A 17,653-nucleotide genomic window follows, 5' to 3' on the forward strand; every position below is an offset into this window, starting at 1 on the left:
AGCTTACAGCACCCTGCACCACAGCCCATGGTCTTGTCACCCATCCCAGGGATTCCCCCCAGGATAATGGGGACAGTTCTGGTTTGGTTTTGTATTCTGTCCTCAGGGGTATGTGGTTTGGACATGACTGCCCTGACTGTGGAAAAAGACATCTCCATCTATTGTATGTGGGACTTGCTTCCAAGGCTGACTGATAATGTTCTGCCAACCTCTTTGCCAAGATGTTTGGCTCGAGAGACTGAAATGAGCCAGATAGGAATCTGGGCTGTCCTGCTGTGACTCTCCAGTTTCCAGGAGTACAGGCATAAGCCTAGTTACATGAACAATGAGATAATGCTCCTTTGCAGCTCTCTGTCCCACCAATACATGTGAAAGTCAACTCATTTCTCTAGGAATGATGCTGCCTCAGGCAAAGCCTGTATGAGTCAGAAGGAAAAAATATTAAAGTCTTCTTAATCCCCCGACCCTATTTACAGCTGATCCTCTGTACTGAGCGTCAGGACTCCTCTGAGCACTGAAGCTGCAGAGTTTCAGGACTTGGGAACAATACCATGGAATTTATATGATTGCTTCCTTCCCAGTTCTGGTCAGCACAGTGCAGAACTTGAATCCCAGCCCTCACGGAGCACTGTGGCAGTCTGCCTGCCTCCACCAAGAGAAAACCAGCAGCAGCTCCCCAACTACTCACAGAGACCTGAGAGCAAAGATGCAGGTTATAAAAGATGAGCTCAGGACAAAGAGTCTCCCACACCACCTGCTTCCACTTCCCTTTGCTCCACTTCCCAGGAAAGGCTTTGAACCACATGTAGCAAATGGGGAAATGTGGTGGTTGAATAACATCCTGGATCTAGAAATACTATGATGGAAAGAAAGAAAGAAAAATTCCAGGAAGCTGATGTGTTTGTTGACAGGTTTGGGGAGGGGGTGGGGAGGGGAAGGGGGGGATGATGCAAATAACTCCCTGCATGTTACAGGCACGTACTGAGGAGTAAAAATAATTCCTTAGGTTAACTCTCAAGGCTTGCAGACAGCCAGGATCCAGGTGCAGCACTGCTGGGGCACAAGTGTGCCTGCACAGGTGCTGAGGCCCTTTGCCTGATCACCCAGCAGGCTGCCTGGCACTTGGACATGCCACTGTGAGCCCAGTGCTGGCCCTTGTTGATAGCAACACTCCCCCTCCTTGGCTGGGATTCTGACGCTTTCCTCCTTGTGTGGGTTTAGAAATGGCAGAACTTGTTTCACCTCTGTGCAACAGGACTTTCAGGTCTGATGGTGCTGGAGGAAACTGGTGGGTAGAGCAGGGATAGCAGTGTGGAAAAGGGGTCATGACATTCAGGGTGCATGTTCCTGTTTACAAGTGCTTGTGGTGCCTTTGAAGACACCCTCAGGAGCACGCAGGCCTCCTCTCTGAACAAAAAAAAGGCAACACTGGGAAGGTGCTGTCACCTCAGAGCCACTCCTTAAACCCTAATGTGTCAAAAACAAATGTCAATGCTTGCAACAAATATTTATGCACTAAAAATGAGCAAACACAGCTGGTGTGCAATCCCTGATCCCAATGCTGGGCTGTCAGCAGTCTGGACCACATTAATGAGGCTGTGCTGGAGCCGGAGCACAAGCGGACGTGTGGCTGGGAGCCAGAGGAGGAGCTGCAGCAGCACCTGGAACTCCTCATCCTGCACTGACCCTGGGATATTTCCCACATCTAAAGTGAAAAAAAAAAAAAATCCAGCTGTGCTTTGCAAATAGTTCCTACATACAATGTGGTCTGTCCTGTGTTATGCAACATGCGAAGTTCTCATCTGGCCAGCTGAATGGTTAGCACTAAGCATTTAAAGCTTTTTTTTTTCCTTATTCAGCTATGTAGTGAGTCAGCACAAACAGGGCAGTGACAAGAGAAAGCATTCAGAGTTCTGAACCAGCTCAGCTCTGGACAGATTGAAGAAAACAAAATGTTCTTGCACACTGGTGCTAATGAAGCCTGGTTTGCTATGGCCTCGTGTGTCGTGGTTGATTGATTTTAAACTGTATTATGCAAAGCAGCAGCACTTCTGCTCTGCTTGTGAGGCGCTGGAGAGCCCACACATGGCTGTGGAGTGAATCAGGAGGTGAGGTAAAGAATGAGGCAGGCTCCAGGTGAACAGCCTGGTGTCTCCCACAGGAACTGGCTGGGGTGATGAAAGATGCTGTGCTCCTCACCTGAGAGCAGCTGCCCCTGGCAAAGGGCTGCTGCTCCCAGGCTGAGCCACACAAACAGGTTATTGTACACTTTGCTCCAATGTTGGCTGTGGAAGCTAAAATCACCCTAATTTCATGACTCACGAGGCAGGAACGTGCCCTTTTTGAGGGTGAAACCCTCCTGGTGGCAATCTTTTTTTTAGTCAATAGCCAGGTTTTGGTGGAAAAACAAACCATGGTGAGAACCAAACCACGAAAGGAGAGTGTGTGGTGTGAATGAGCTTTGGCCCATGGGAGAACTGCTGGGGGAAGGGATGTGCAAGGTCCTCTGAGGCAGGGGGGAGGGGGGAGCTAAAGGTTGACCCTGCAGATGGGGACATGGAAAATGTCCCCTGCTGGGCAGAGTCCCAGACAGACTCCAATGCTCCCGGGGTGACCACTGTCCCTAATGCCATGCTCAGCTTTTCAGGGCAATGTCACCTGAGATTTCTCCAGTCTGGAGGGATCACTTAAAAAGATAACGGAGAAAGCAATGAAGCCTATCAAACCCATTTCAAATGCTTAGTTGTTGAGCTTTTAAAACCACTTACGAGCCGTTTAATGTAATTGCAATAGATTTGGAAACAAAACCTGCTCTACAGGCCAAACCTCCCCCAGCCACTCCCTCAGTGGGGCATGGGTTTCACCAGCACTGACGTCCCACTGGTGATCTCCCTCCCTGAGCAGCCCTGCCAGTGTGTGCATGGGTTTGGGTTGTTTTTGGGGACACACAAACGAGCCCTTGGGGAATGTGTGTAATCCTTATATAAATTCTGATCTACTAAGCTCCAGAAGTGACAGATTTCAGCTGTTTTTCTCACCACCTGCTGGCTTTTTGCTGTATGACTGTGTGGTGAGGGGATGCATCTCCCTTGTGACACCGAGCCCATCCTGGGGGTCTGTGAGTGGGAAGAGGATTGTCCACACACAGGGTCTGAATTCATTCAGTTCTGTGTGAGCAGAGCATCTAAGGGAGATGCAGTTTCGCGTGTACGTTGGAAGAGTGCTGCTTTGCACCCAAACGCGATGAGTTTCCATGGAGAGTAAATGCAAAGAGGCACCGGGTGCAAGCCAGCCTCACCAGCCTGCCCTGCTCTGGAGCACCGCAACAGCCGGCACCCCACTCCCACTCTGGAGAGCCTCAGACAGCTGAGGGACCGCACGTATCCTGTGCCAGCCACTCTGCAGCATCCCACCCTCCTGTCCCCATCACAGAGCACCCCCACAGGACTTGAGCCCCAGCCCTGCTCCACAGCATCTCGGATACCCCAGGCTGGCTCCAAATTGCCATGGCCCCACTCTGGGGCACCCCGAAACACTCCCAGCACTCTGCACCTCGGTCCGGCTTCGGGGTGCCCCAGATCCCCTGGGCGCCCGTGCCCATCTGGCGCGGAGCTCTCCTCGCCCGGCTCGCGGTGTCCGGCTCGTACCCGCGCCCCGGCTGCTCCGGAACGCCCCAGCATCGCCGCCTCCCGGGAACCGGCAGCGGAGACCCCCGCAGCCCGGCTCGGGGGACGGCGCCACCCGCGCACCGAGCCCCGCCGGGCCCCGGTCCCCGGTCCCCCGCCCCGCGGCGCCCCCGGTACCGCGGGCTCCGTTACGAAACGCGGCCGGGGCGGGGCGGCCGGGCGGCGGCGGCCAATGGTGGCCCGGGCAGCCCCGCCACCGGCGCCTGCCCCGGGTCCCTCCGGCGGCCGGGCCGGGCCGGCAGCCGCAGCCCCGGGCCGGCCGGGGCGGAGCGGGGCGATGCGCGGGCAGCGCCGGCTCTAGGGACAGCTGCCCCGACCGCCGCCATGAGCCGCCCCTCCAGCCGCGGCTCCTCTCCGCCCGCGGAGAGCCCGTCCGGGCCGCCGCTCGGGCTGGACCTGCTGCGCTGCCCCTGCTGCCGCCTGCTCCTCTGGGAGCCGGTGACCGCGTCCTGCGGTCACTCCTTCTGCAAGCCGTGCCTCGGCGGGTCCCGCTGCCCGCTGTGCCAGGAGCGGCTGGAGCTGCCGGGCATCGGGGCGGCGCGGTGCAGCGTGGTGCTGTGCGGGGTCCTGGAGCGGTGCGTGCCGCGGCAGCGGCGGCTGGCCGCGCTGGCGGAGCGCGTCCGGGACCGCCTCGCCCGCGGGGACGCGCGGGAGGCGCTGCGGATGGCGCAGAGAGGGGTCGAGCTGGGTAAGGACACCGGGCTCGGGGCTGGGAGTGAGGATGGTGGGTGCGGGCTGCGAGGGGCCAGCCCAGCAGCCCCAGAGACGGGGATGCACGGGATGGGCTTTACAGCAGGCGAGTGCCGGTGTGGGTAACAATGTAGGTCAGCGTGTCCCTGCAGCTCTGCACGGTCCAGAGCTGGAAGACGTGGGAATCTGGAAGTGTTGTAAGGCAGGGCTGGTGGGGATGGGGATGGGAAGGGGGGATGCTGAATTCTTCCATATCCGTGGATGTCCCGAGGTGCTGGGAGCGATGGGGTGCCCGACAAACCGCGGTGCTCGTCCCCTGCCTGTGTCCCATCGGCCACGTGCTTGTGGAGGGGGAAGAGCAGCAGATACTCACATCTTGCAGCCCGGCAGTATTTCAGGGTCAGAGAAAGAGCTCTGCCCAGGAGGTGACCATTATGTAAAGTGGTTGGGACTTGTCCAGTCGGGGATGGACACGTCCTCTCCCCCAGAGCCTGGCGAGGACACAGCCTTGGCAGAGCTCCTGTGCCAGCCCCATCGTGCAGGTCAGCGCCCGGCCCGGCCCCTTCTGCAGCCAGCTCTGGCCAGACATCTGCCTGCTGGGCCAGGACCTGGCCCGCGGCGGGGGGGTGGGGGTGTGGGGTTTGATCTGCTTTAATGTGTGGCTCTAAGTGGATTTCTTGGAAAGTAAATAAAAGGGGTTATACAATGCGTCTGGAACAGGGGGCTGGGGCGACGGAGGCAGAATTTCCTTTCTGCGCGTCGTTTCTATGACAGCACTGAGCTCTCCTCCCGCAGCGAAGGCTCTTATTCATCGCCTGCTGCGAGACAAGTGCCAGAGGTGCAGGTAAGCCTGGAAACGAAGCGCTAAGCGGACCGGTCGATCCTGGTGTTGGCAGCAGAGAACAGGTCCTTTTATGCAACCTCCAGAGGCATCCGTGTCTCCCTGCACACCCTCCTTCGGAGGAAAGGCACATGCACACTCCTCTAGTACTCATTTGCCAGGCTTTTGCCTGGTTGGGGTGTACAGTTACACTTTCCTTTAAAAATCCTTTGCTAGCATAACGAGGAAACATTGCAAACTCTGTCCTCACTCTTCCCCGCACGTTCTGTTCCCCGAAAGACAGGAAAAGTCTGGCTGAGGGCAACGAGGAAATTGCAGTCACAGCCTCAGCTCCAGTGAACCTGCGCTTGCTGGGGCTGCCAGGCTCAGCCACGTGGGTGGTGCTTTCAGGATGTGTTTTCCAACTCCTGCAGCCAGCTTTCAGCTGCACATTTTTTACGGGCTGCCTTTCACTTTGAAACAGAACCGCTGATAAATGTTTGACCCATGGGCATGTTTTATTTGTGGTTCAGTGCGGTGTGATGGGTCACTTTGCAGTGCCCTGCTCAGCCCAGTTTATAGAGCAGCTCGATTTGCTTGGATGGAAATAAACTGTGAACTTTTAATCTTCATTCTTTCTGAGTGAACAACAGAAAAATGCAGTGTAATGTGTAGCACAGGAGGCCTCTGACATGCCTGGAGCGTGGAGGCTGGTGAGTCTCTGAGGCTGCCAGCTGGCTGATGGCCCCGGTGTGTAATGATATCATAGATCAAAAATAGCTGCAGCAGCAGAGAAATGCAGAATTCACTGCCCTGTTTTACACATCTGGGGTGGTGGGTTTTTTGTTTTTTTTTTTCAAATCAGTTGCTTTATTGCTGGGCTGTGCAAATGTTTGAATGGGTTTGCCCACATGGAACATAATCCTCTAGACTTTGTACCTATTTCTTCATCCCTACCCATTGTCAGGGGCTGGGATATTCCATCTCTGAATGGGTGCTTGTGGGATGGGGTACTGAGCAGCAAGTTCCCATGTTTTCTCACTTGAGGAAAAGTGTTGGCTAATATTACAAAGGCAAACAAGCTCCCAGGGACCATGCTCTGCTGCACAGCCCAGCATGGCCAGTGCAGCTTGTGGTGCAGGAGTGGCTGTGCCTGGCTCTGCTGCTCTCTGGGTTAGGCAGGGAGCAAAGTCTTGCTGTGCTCCATCCTGGGCATGGGGATGAAGAGGCAATAGCCATGGCAGAGTTTGCTCCTCTGTGATAAGAAGTGGTGGGTGCCTGGGCAGGGTGACAGCAGAGGCAGGCAGGGAAATGGGCAGATGCTTCCTGCAGTTGGCTGTCATGGAGCTGCCAGTCCTGACCTGCAGTTTGCTGGCAGAGCTGCATCAGCACTGTGGTTGAACCGGGCCAGGAGGAAATGCTGCTGGGTTTGGAAGTGCAGGAGAGACATCACCAACAGTGATGTTTCCTGATGATTGCTGATCAGCTGCCAGCCAGCAGGGACACAGCTTGCCCCTGAGAGAGCTCCTGGCCCTTCAGCAAGGTGATGTTGCCCAGACCACATTTGCCACAGCAAATGCAGCAGCAGTGCCTGCAAATGGTGCTTAATTTATGATACGAGGCTGGCCTCAGTGCCAGCATCCTGCAGGCCACCACAAGTTACCTGTTCTGGACCTACCATCATCCCACAGGGAACTGGGAGCCAGTGGGGGGGACCTGCATGACCTTCATTAAGGCCTCCCCAAATGCACCAGGAAGCAACAAGTCCCCAGCCCCAACCCTCAGCAGCTTTGAGCTGATGCTCAGAGCTGGGGGATGCAGGGCTGGATGCACAGACCTGTTACCTGAGCTGAACACCAGCACTGCCCTGGATGTAGGTCACCTCCACGAGCTGTGATATAACGGGGTGGGTCTGGGCATCTCTGCATTTCAAACCCACAAACATTACCACACCTGGTTACTCCATGAGTGTGGGCTCCTGGGGTGCTGCTTCCTCGTTCTCCCCAGCATCCCCCAACCCAATTCTGCCACTGGCAGTGCTGATAGGAAGGAAGGTCTTTATGTGCTTTGCTGAGGCAGGAAAGAAAATGATCTCACTTCCTGTTTTTTAGTAAAAGGCAGGAGCATGTAATGCTTGGTGTCATGACTTGCAATGTCCATGGGGCCTGTGCCCCCCCCAGCACCTTAACGTCCCATCAGTGACATCTTGCTGACAAGGAACTGGATCTTCAGTTCTCTTCTTCATTTTTGGGAAATCTCAGCCTTTTCTCATACTTGGGAGCCCCAGGTCATGTGCTGCAGGCAGATTCTTACACGCCTTTGGCTTCTCATCTGCTCCAGGAGAGCAGTGACAGTCAGGTGGGTCTGGAAATTCAGGTATCCAGCAGTGCAGTCCTGTTTGGTAACATGTTATTGTGACTCTGCTGGCTGAGTCACATCACAGAGCCTGCTCTGGCCACAGCCCTGTATGTGTAGGGTAGAGCTTTTTTGATACATCCCAAAAAGATGGATGAAAGCCCAGATCCCAGCATGGCTGAGCCCTGAGGCAGTGGTGGGGCCTTTTGGCTGAGGCTATTTAGGGGGAGAAAACAAAGGGAAGAGCCTTAATCAATTTAAAACTGGCTATTTAGGGGAAATAACTTCCTTGCAGAGGCTTAGAGAGCCAGTGTCTCCTGATGAAGAGCACTGCAGGCTGTGCTCTTCCTGAGGCAGTGGCACATGGACTGTCCCACTGTGGTGGCCTCTCCACGGGCTCACCCAGCCCCCCTGGCCCACCAGGGCTGATGTCACACGTTTCTCTTTGCAGCCCTGGACTGCAGCTCCCTGCGGCTGTGCCGGGCAGAGGCCCTGGTGGCCCTGGGGCAGTACCCACAGGCACTGCAGGACCTGGATGCTGTGTGCAGGGCTGAGCCTGGAGAGCACGAGGTGAGTGAGGGCCACACGGGCTGGAGCCAAACCTGACTGCACAGGAGCAGCTTCCCCCTCTCCTCAATTCTCCATTAGATTCATCCTGCTCAGAAATGCACTTTGCAGACCCATTGGGCTGCTAATCAAGGTGGCAGGTGCTGTGCTGCTCTCACAGGAGAGGTCTGGCACTGTGTCTATCCTTCACTCCTCATCCAACTCTCCCTAGGCTTGGCTTTTGCAACTGCTGCACTTTGGAGAGTGCTGGTTTTCTTTAGGCAGATCTAATCAGGGGAGCAGCGACATGTCCAGGTGCTTTGGCTTGGGATGGGAGCAGGCAGGGGGCAAAGGGACATTTACTTGGGGCTGGCATAGGAGCTGATGGGGCACATGCTGAGCTGGTCACTGTGTCATAGCCACGACATGTATTTTCTGCTCTGCAGGCCTTCTTCAGGAAAGGGAAGGTGCTTCTGGAGATGGGGCAGAGAGCTGAAGCCCTGCTGGCGTGGGAGCACTGCCTGACACTCAGTCCCCATTTCCAGCTGGCTCAGAGAGAGATGGAGAAGGTGTGTGGGCTCTGCCATGTTCCTGTGCTCTCACATCACACAGGGAGATGTCCTTGTCCTCTGAGGGACTCAACAGTGTGCTCAGCCAGCACAGACACCTCCTGCAGTGAGCAGAAGGGTGCTTTGGGGAAAAAGAGGGAGCCTGGAAGCCCCCCACCTCCTTGCTTTTTCCTCCTAGCATCCGCCAGCCCTTGCTTTGTCTTTGCAGATCATCATGGAAGCTGATGCTCCTCAGCCATGCATGGCTGCACACCTGGGTGATGCTCACCTGAGCTCAGCTGCTTCCCAGGCTGATGGAGGGAGCCCAGTGCTCCCATCTGCCACACAAGCTCAGGTAAGAGCCTGCAATATCTGAGTCTTCAAGGAGATTTCATGTCCCTCTGGGACATCCCAGTTGCCCAGGGATGGGAAAAGAGGTGTGATGAGAGGAGGCTGTGCAGGACATGTAGCCTGGTTGTGTGCTGGGATGAGAATCTGCAGCTGGTGGAGGGTGGGAGAGCAGTGCCATCAGGGCTGATGCTGTGGGGACTCAGAAAACAGAGGAGACTTTATCTCTCTATTCATCTCACTACACTCAAGGAAAAAAAAAAAGGAAAAAAGTGAGTTTCAATTTTTTTTCATCTAAAAGACACATTTGAGAATAGTTCAGACCATTAGCAGCCGTTAAGGAAGTTTTTATGTTCCTCTTTGCCTTCTAAAAAATAATTTAGCAGTCTTGGAGAGAGGAGGGAATTCAGAAGATGGGCTCAGATACACCCAAACAGCAGTTGGCATGTCTGGTCAGAGTGAACCCATGTTTTAACCGTGTGATGGGCAGCAATGTCTGAGGGCCACTCTCCTGCTGTCCTGCAGATGCAAGATGTAGATGTACAGCGACACAGCAGAAAACCTCCCATCGGGGTTGGTGGGACAGATGGGGCTGTGCATTCAGAGAGAGAAGAGGGTTTGGGCTTAATTTCATCTTGCTGTGCCTAGGATCAGCAGGGAGAGCCTGCAGATGGCCGAGGGGGTGCTGGGTCTGAGCACAGGCAGGACACAGCCGTCCTTTCCCAGCCAGGACAGGAGCCAGAACCGGAGACTTCGGCAGAGACTCAGGGCCAGGGCTTGTTGGGTGAGTGTCATCACAGGTACCACAACGTTGTGTCATGCAAAATACTTGTTTGAAATCCATTTTGGCACTGAAAATGTGGTGTTTGCATTGTGTCCAGCTCAACAAACAAATATCTCAGGGGCATATGATGGGGCAGCTCTGGCTGGGGCATTCACTGCTTCTCATGCACGTGGGGAGGATCCGCCTGATCCTCCTGTGTGAGCAGGTGAACTTACACCAAACTTTTGCCTGCAGCTTGCTGACAAATTCTTGCTAAAGCCAGCCATTGCTTGTTCCCTGTGTGGTCAGGGAGAGGTTTTCTTTGGTTCCCATGTGTTCAGATGGGTTTTAGTTTATATTAAATTTCCATGTGGGGGCAGGACATGCTATGAACTGGGGAAGCAGCACCTCCATCAGCATTAATTTGCCATCAGTTCCAGCCAGGTGGCTGCCACCTGCCTGGGTTTGCATAAAGCAGTGATGGCTCATGGCAGGTTTCCAGAGATTTCCATCCTGGAGCTTTTTGGGCCACTTTGCTGCCCAGTGCTTCAGTTTCCCTGCCTGCAAAAGGAGGAGATATCACCTTCCCCTGCCAAGTACCATGAGACCCACTGACACATCAGCTATGGATGAACACAGATGGCTTAATAGAGGGGTTTATGTTGCATTTCCTAGTGGTTTTGTTTTTCTTTGACCCTTTGAAAGCACTTTGTGGGGCTGTTATGCCTCAGAATGAGGTCAGAAAGCAAAGATCAATTTCCTATATTGAAATGGGGGATTGTCTTCTCTTTTACCACTAGATAACAAGGAGGAAACAGCAGCAGCAAAGTGTACCCAGCCATGCCTTGGAGAGTCACTGAGCATATCTGACTTGGAGTGCTCCCTCTGCATACGGTGAGTTCTCCTGCAGGAGAGCTTTTAGGACAAAGAATTGGCACCTGCTGGGTTTTCTTCACTGATGTGCATCTTTCTTCACATCTTAATAGCAAGCTCAGTCCTGAGGACTGCTGAGATGTAGATTTTGGTAGAGATAAGGGGGGAAGGCAGGGCCATGGGACACCCTGCCAGGCTGCAGGAGCACACCCTGTCTCAGGGTGCAGCATCACTGGGGCTGCATCCCTTGGGACAGAGATGTGGAGGTGGGGATGTTCAGTGGGGCCAAAGACCAAAAGCAGTGGTTGCCCTTTGTACCTGCAGGCTGGAACAGGAAAGTGTTGCCCAGGGAAACTCCCTCCGTGCTGGGGATATTGCAGACCTAGAGGGGAGCATTTCAGAGCTCTTTGCCTGGTGCAGGTGGAAAAGGGAACGGGATAGAGCCTGTGTTTGTCTGCTGGCTCAGATGGGGAGGGACTGGTGTTGCACTGCCACAGGGCATGCTGAAGCCAGGCTGTTACTCCTGCTGTGTCCCAGGACGTGGAGCAGTTGTGCAAGCAGCTGCTGGCAGAGAGCTGCGTGGGTGTTGCACTGCCAGACATGCAGGTTGGTCAAGGTCCTGCATGGCAGCTTTTTCCAGCTCTGTGCATGGGGGAGGGAGATTTGAGGCTGCATCTGATCTGAATTATGTGAATTTGGGTCTCTTTTGGAAGACAGAAACAGTGTTTAGGAGGAGTCAGGGCTTTCTTGAGACGTTAATTTAATTTCTGATCCTGGAGCTACCTGTGAGCAACTTGAGTACTTGCTGCTGGCTCTGCTCCTGGAGCAGGGGAGCAGGAGGAGGTTTCCTGTCACTGCCCTTTGGATTACACACCACTGTGGGTGTCTGGGGAACCACAAACCTGGCAGGATCAAGGGGTGCTATGTGTGTACTGATGGGGTCTGCTGGGGCTCCATGGAGACCCTGCAGAGAGGTGGAGGGAGCAGAGCTCAGGCTTGGAACAGTTCTCATCTTACATCATTGTGCAAGCCCAGCAGTCTGAGCCCTGACTTCCTAATTAAAGGGCTAATTAAAGTCTCTCTGTGCCAGACTTATCTGTGCTCCTTTCCCTTTGTTGCTCTCTGCAGTCCATTGACTCTGATCATCTTTTGCAGGATGTTCTTCGAGCCGGTGACGACGCCCTGTGGCCACACCTTCTGCAAGGAGTGCCTGGAACGCTGCCTGGACCACCGGCCCAACTGCCCCCTCTGCAAACAGAGCCTGAGAGAGGTGAGGGCACGAGTGCCACGGGATGGAGCCCGAGGGGGAGCTGGGAACCAGCTCCAGCTGCTGGCTGTGTGCCCAGGGCTGGGTGGGAAGGTGCAGTGCTCTTGAGCAGCTCCCTGGCACGGCAGTGTCAGCTCCACTCACATGGGAATGACCAGACAGTTGATAATTAAGACCAAGAGATTCATTTCTACAAGATGCCACAGTGATTTAGTGAGATTGTAAACAGGAGAGGAGATAGAGAGAGAGAGAGAAGAAAATGCTAATGACTTTAAAAAATGGAAATGGATGGAAAACCTGTTAGCCTGGAGATTTGATTTAATCTTTAATGAAAAGGGATTTGGATGAGGCCATCAGGGAAATTAGGTTGTCATACAAGGGCTGCATCACTGTCAGAGACAGGATGCTGTGTTGGACGGGCCCTGGCTCAGAGCTGTGTCTGGAGGTCTCAGTGGAGCTGACATCCCATCCTGCTCAGTGGCTCAACATCCCCTGATAGGTTTTATCCTTGACTTTCTCTGGTCTAAAATTATCTTCAGTTCCAATAAAAGTGAGTGTGATTCAGGGTCCAGCAGGGCCTCAGGGCTTCCTCCCTGCTCTTCTCCAACCTATTTTTGGGTCTAATTCCTTTCAGTACCTGAAGGCTGGGAGGTACAGCCCCACAGTGCTGCTGCAGGACATCCTGCTGGCCACCTTCCCCACACAGCTGGCTGAGCGCCGGGAGCTGCACCGGGCGGAGATGGCAGAGCTCTCCAAGTAAGCAGGGACTGCTTCTGTGTGTGGGGGTGCACATGGGGACTGGAAGGGGTCTGATAGGGCTCTCCACACCCCATACCATTGCTGTGGCTTGGTTCTGCTCAAGTGATGTCTGTCCCACCTCCAGGACCACGTTGCAGCTGTGCTGTGTGGGTGTGGACATGCCCCATGAGGCACCTGGGCGTGAGGGACCATCTTTGCAAGGAGCTGTTTTGTGGGCAGAATCTGTCCTTGGTCTCTTGGTGAGCCAAGTGGGAGCTTTAGTGTTGCTCTGTGCTGGAGCGTCACTTCTTGTGTGGTTAAGGACACAGCTGGTTTAGGGGAGCAGCTGATGCAGAGTCATTGGGATGGGATTTGCTTGGGGAGGTGTCACAGTGGTTTCTCCTTCTGTCCCTCAGCCTGACCAAGAACATCCCCATCTTTGTGTGCACGATGTCCTTCCCTGGCATCCCCTGCCCTCTGCACGTCTTTGAGCCTCGCTACCGCCTGATGATCCGGCGGTGCCAGGAGAGCGGCACCAGGAGGTTTGGCATGTGCATATATGAGAACGGGAAAAGGTGAGCTCCTGGGCACGCTTCCCCCTGCCCCAGATGATTTGCCTCTTTCTGCTCCAGCCCCGAATGTCTAAAATACTGAGCAGTTCTGAAAGATTTCCTGTCAGTGCCATCTCGCAGATAAAATCAGCAGGGAGGTGGTGTGTTCCCCACAGTGCAGGGTGAAATGGGATCAAGGAATGAGGCCAGCACTGGAGCTGGACAGAGCCAGTGGTAGCTGTCAAATACAGTTCAGTACAATTCTTCAAACAGCTTCTGACTCAGGATGTCTTTGAGCTCCATGTTTCTCTGGCTGTGACCTTCAGCTCCTCTTGGTGAGCACTGGGAGGAGACTTGATTGAATGTTTGAATTTACCCCTGCCCTGACATCTTGTTCCTGGGCCTTTTCCTGCTTTGCAGACGGTACCTTTAGGAAAAGCAGTTCTCTTACCACCCATTACCCCAGCTCAGCCCCTGTTTTCTGTCCCTGTGTCCCTGCAGCTTTGCTGACTACGGCTGCCTGCTGGAGATCCGTCAGGTGGAGCTGCTGGCCGACGGGAGGTCCCTGGTGGACACCATCGGCCGGCAGCGGTTCCGGGTGCTGAGCCGCGGGCACAGGGACGGCTACCACACCGCTGACATCGAGTACCTGGAGGACAAGAAGGTGAGGGCAGGGCTGGGCAAAATCCTGGGCTGCAGTGGGACAGATCCCCACAGACACCTTTGTCCCTCTTGCCGGGGTTCAGGTGTCTGGGGAGGAGCTGCAGGAGCTGCAGTGCCTGCATGAGAGCACCTATCGCCTGGCCCAGCGGTTCTGTGAGCACGGAGACCTCACCTCCAGGCACATTCTGATGCAGCATGGACCACTGCCAGAGAAGGAAGAGGACATCCAGGTAATGCCCAGAGGGAAGGGATGCACCAAACAGAGCCTCTGAAGCAGTGCTGTTCCTGCACTAACCACCCTGCTTCCCTACTCGGCTTCCCCTGCAGGATGAACAAAAAAAATCCAGTTTTTCACCCCTATTACTGCATATCTCATTCAGAGAGTTAGTAGGGCTTGTTTTGCAAAACTGCTTGATGTTTCTTTATGGTTTTAAACTGTTCTTGGAAACTGAGCACTGAGTTCTAAAAATCTTTCCTAGAGTCTTTTTCTAAATGAGAACTGAGAAACTGAACTGTGTGTGTTTGAAAACACTTCAGGAAAAAGAAATCAAACAAATTGGCAAAGAGTTGAATCTTGCAGCTTGTTGAGTCTGCAGTCCCCTTTCTCACTGTGATCCTTTGAGATTGTCATAGCTGGCCAGAGGTAAGGAGTTGAGAGGACAGGATCCAATTTGCTTATTATACTGCTCTGACAAATTTAGATTCTGAAGGAAAAAAAAAATCCCCAAATTTAAATTTCACTCCTTTAAGAAAGCATTTCCTCTCTGGATCGTTATAAATATACTCTTGCTGGCTTGTCCCAGGCTAAGGCTGTCCGGGCCAGAAGTCAGGTTAATGATGTGCTCAGGAATTACAAAACAACTCACCCTCCTTCAGCTGAATCAAGCTTTTCCCTCTTCGTTTGGCTCAGGTTATAGAAAAGCCACTTTACAACAGCAGTGCCCAACAGCTGTGCCTGCCTGGCCTGCACCTCACCTCTTCAAGTGATGGCCAATGTCCCAAAAACATTGGCCATGCAGGATTTGGCCTGTGTTTGCAAAAAGCACCGGCTTAAGCAAGGAAATGCACAAGATATTTCATTGTCTCTTTAGTATAGACTTTTTACCAGCTACATCTGCATCTGCAGGCTCCCTGGGGAATGCTTGTCTGGAAATTGAATTAGTTTGTCCAGCAGTTTTGAGCTTGGACCACAAAAGGGCTGTTCAGATGAGTACCTCGGCCGAAGCCAGTGTTGCTGTCCTGACAAGAACAACTGTTTGCCATCAGCGATGCTGCTGAAGGCCACCCCTGCATCCCCCTCGCAGCTCCTGACGTGGGGGTCTCTCCCTCTCTCCTCTCCAGGCTTCGGCAGACGGCCCGACGTGGTGCTGGTGGCTCATCTCCATCCTGCCCCTGGACCCGTCCTACCAGCTGAGCCTGTTGTCCTGCACGTCGCTGCGCGCCCGCCTGTCGCAGCTGCAGCGCATCCTCACGGCCCTGCTGCAGCAGCCCCCGCCGCGCCACCTCCTGCCCCAGGGCCGCGTCTGAGCCCACCCTGCCCTGCCCTGCCCTCCCTGGAATTCCACCCTCGCCATTCTCTGTGTGCTCCTCCACGCTCTGCGTGTGGTTTGAGCCCCCCCGCTGCATCCCCCAAAAAAGTGACCTGGGCGATGAGCTGGGCGCGCTCTGCCCAGTGCTGGCAGCGACACTGTGCCGTCCGTGCCACCCCGGGAGCTGCTTGGTGCCACCAGAGGGAACCTGGATCCTTCAGGGGGACACTGGGCTGCACAGCTGGGTTGTGTCTCCAGAGCCAGAATTGCTCGCTGAGTGGCTTCTGCACTGAGGAGGATTCTCCTTAGGGAGAGGACTGAGGGCAGGGATTGCCTCGGTTTTGGTTTTCCTCTTTGAAGGACACCTTTGGGGTTTTGGTAGATGATCCTGATTCACACAGGAAATTTAAAGGCTGGGGAGAGGTGGCACTGGGAAGCAAAATTCCAAAGGCTTCCCCCAGCCTTGGGAGGTGACGGCTCTGCCACTGCTTACAGCTTTGACTCAGTTTGTGTTTGAACAAGAAGACAGGTTAAATTAAACAATCTGAAACTCATGGTCTTGCTCCCAACCACCTCCATGGCCACATGGTGAGGAGATGGTTCTCTTTGAAAGCTCTCAGGTCTAGACAACCCCTTCCCACTGCCCTGCTCGGTGCTGTGCTTGCCAGACCCTCCCCTGGGACCCTGCCAGCCATTCCCCTCACTGCCAGCTCCAATGCTGTGAAGTGCCCTGGGAGGGGGGATTCTGTCAGCTTTGGTGCTTTTCCCCCTACCCAAAGGCTGCTGTTCCCCACCCTGGCTGGGTTCAGGTTACAGGGTTGGCCTGGGGGCTGGGAGGAGCTGATAGCACAAGGGAGTTGTCTGGAAGTTTTGTTGTGAGGCTTTCTGCTCCTTCACTAATGAAATTTTCCCCTGTTCAGTATTTCTTGTGAACTTTCTGCCTCCTCAGGAGAAAATCAGGATCTCAGCCGAGGCTGGACCCTTGCACTTGGGATCCAGAATAGTTCAGGATCCCCCAAAAGAGCACAGAGAAGTCAAAGGGATCCAAATCTCTGGAGAGGCAGGGATCAGTGACCCAGGCCACAAACCACATGTCAGGGGAGCAAGTGCTTGGCTGCTGCTTGTTTCTAGACACAAGGCAAAGACTCTCTGGACAGACTAGGAGAAATCCTGAAGATCTGGGACTTTTGTCTTTCATCCATCATTTCAGTGGCTTTGGGTTCAACTGTAGGAGTGACATCCACTTAGTTGTTGGATTAACGTTGCTTCTGGAATTTTATCCCTGCATTTCTCAAAGGCAGCACACCCCCTCAGAGAGCTGTTGGATGTGTGTGTGGGAGAGAAAATCAGGGCACTTATCCTTACTGCAGTTGTTTCTGGGTGAGCCTGGGTGGGCATAGCTCCAGAGAGGTCCCTGCTCAGGGTCACCACCTTTCCCTGTCCTTCTGTCTCCAGGAATGAGAAGTCCCTGTCCCTCCTCTCCATCAAAGTGCCTCCCTGGAGCAGCAGCCAGGAGCAGAGGGCTCCCCAGGAACCTCTGTGAGCACAGGGCAGCTGAAGACAGCTCAGAGCTGGGTTTGCTCCTCTACCTTTGAGCCATGGTGCTGGCCCAGGAGCACCAGGACTCCCAAGGAGCCATATCCCTGGGATGTCAGATTGGGCTGGGGTGGGTGATGAAGGGATGCTTTGCCGTCCCAGGGCAGGTGGCAGGATGACACTGAAGTTTGGGAAGTGCCTTTCTTTTCCCCAGGCTCAGTGGGGGCTCACCCTGTGCCATCCCCACCCCAAGCCCCTCACCTGCCCCCTGAGCTGCTGTTTCCCCAGGGCTGAGAGGTCCCTGTGGCAGGGGGGTGATGCAGGGAGAAGTGTGGCTCTGTCACACTGGGGAGGAGCCAGGGGCCAGAGCCACCTCTGCCTGGCTGCTCTGGGAAGGATCTGTGCAAATCGCTCCAGTTTGCTTGGAGCATCTTTGTGGTTTTTATTACTGTCTTTGCTCTTGGAATTACATTTTCTTTCAGGTCATTGAAATAAAGACATTTGTTGTTGTTATTGTTGTTTGGTTGCTGGTGTTTAACTTTAAGCTGCTCATTAATAAAAGTGCTTGGGCATCCCCAGGGAGATTTGGGGACATGTGGAGAGGTGACACCCTGGTCTTCAAACAGCAAGGTAGGCCCAGTGACCATGGTCCAGCAAAGGCAATGGCAACAAGGGGAAATAAAAAGGTGTTTTTGCTCTCAGAATGTGTGTGAAACAAGACAGGAGGAATGAGGTGAGGA

The 17,653-nt window shown here is 54.2% G+C and overlaps 1 protein-coding gene across 2 annotated transcripts; it reads left to right on the forward strand.

Annotated features, from left to right (window-relative positions):
• The first annotated feature begins 3,947 nt into the window (after positions 1 to 3,947).
• LOC110482747 (LON peptidase N-terminal domain and RING finger protein 1) lies at positions 3,948 to 17,424 on the forward strand. 2 transcript variants are annotated; one of them, XM_021552211.2, is made up of 12 exons: positions 3,948 to 4,374; positions 8,003 to 8,121; positions 8,544 to 8,666; positions 8,875 to 9,000; positions 9,642 to 9,777; positions 10,557 to 10,650; positions 11,785 to 11,899; positions 12,531 to 12,652; positions 13,051 to 13,209; positions 13,687 to 13,849; positions 13,932 to 14,078; positions 15,190 to 17,424. In XM_021552211.2, exons 1-12 carry the CDS (start codon positions 4,011 to 4,013, stop codon positions 15,373 to 15,375), a joined length of 1,854 nt encoding a protein of 617 aa, XP_021407886.1. In that variant the 5' UTR covers positions 3,948 to 4,010; the 3' UTR covers positions 15,376 to 17,424. The 2 variants fall into 2 exon arrangements, with proteins under 2 accessions (XP_021407886.1, XP_021407887.1); XM_021552212.2 differs by having other exon boundaries at positions 13,995 to 14,078.
• The last annotated feature ends 229 nt before the right edge of the window (positions 17,425 to 17,653 follow it).

This window comes from Lonchura striata, chromosome 15 (assembly GCF_046129695.1).
Source record: "Lonchura striata isolate bLonStr1 chromosome 15, bLonStr1.mat, whole genome shotgun sequence".
NCBI classification, from domain to species: domain Eukaryota; kingdom Metazoa; phylum Chordata; class Aves; order Passeriformes; family Estrildidae; genus Lonchura; species Lonchura striata.

Bases quoted from the DNA above. Each gene is read 5' to 3' on its own strand.
- LOC110482747 (XM_021552211.2), top strand. From the start codon at position 4,011: ATGAGCCGCCCCTCCAGCCGCGGCTCCTCTCCGCCCGCGGAGAGCCCG. The intron at 9,001-9,641 runs GTAAGAGCCTGC...TGCTGTGCCTAG, and splicing joins CATCTGCCACACAAGCTCAG to GATCAGCAGGGAGAGCCTGC. The intron at 14,079-15,189 runs GTAATGCCCAGA...TCTCCTCTCCAG, and splicing joins AGAAGGAAGAGGACATCCAG to GCTTCGGCAGACGGCCCGAC.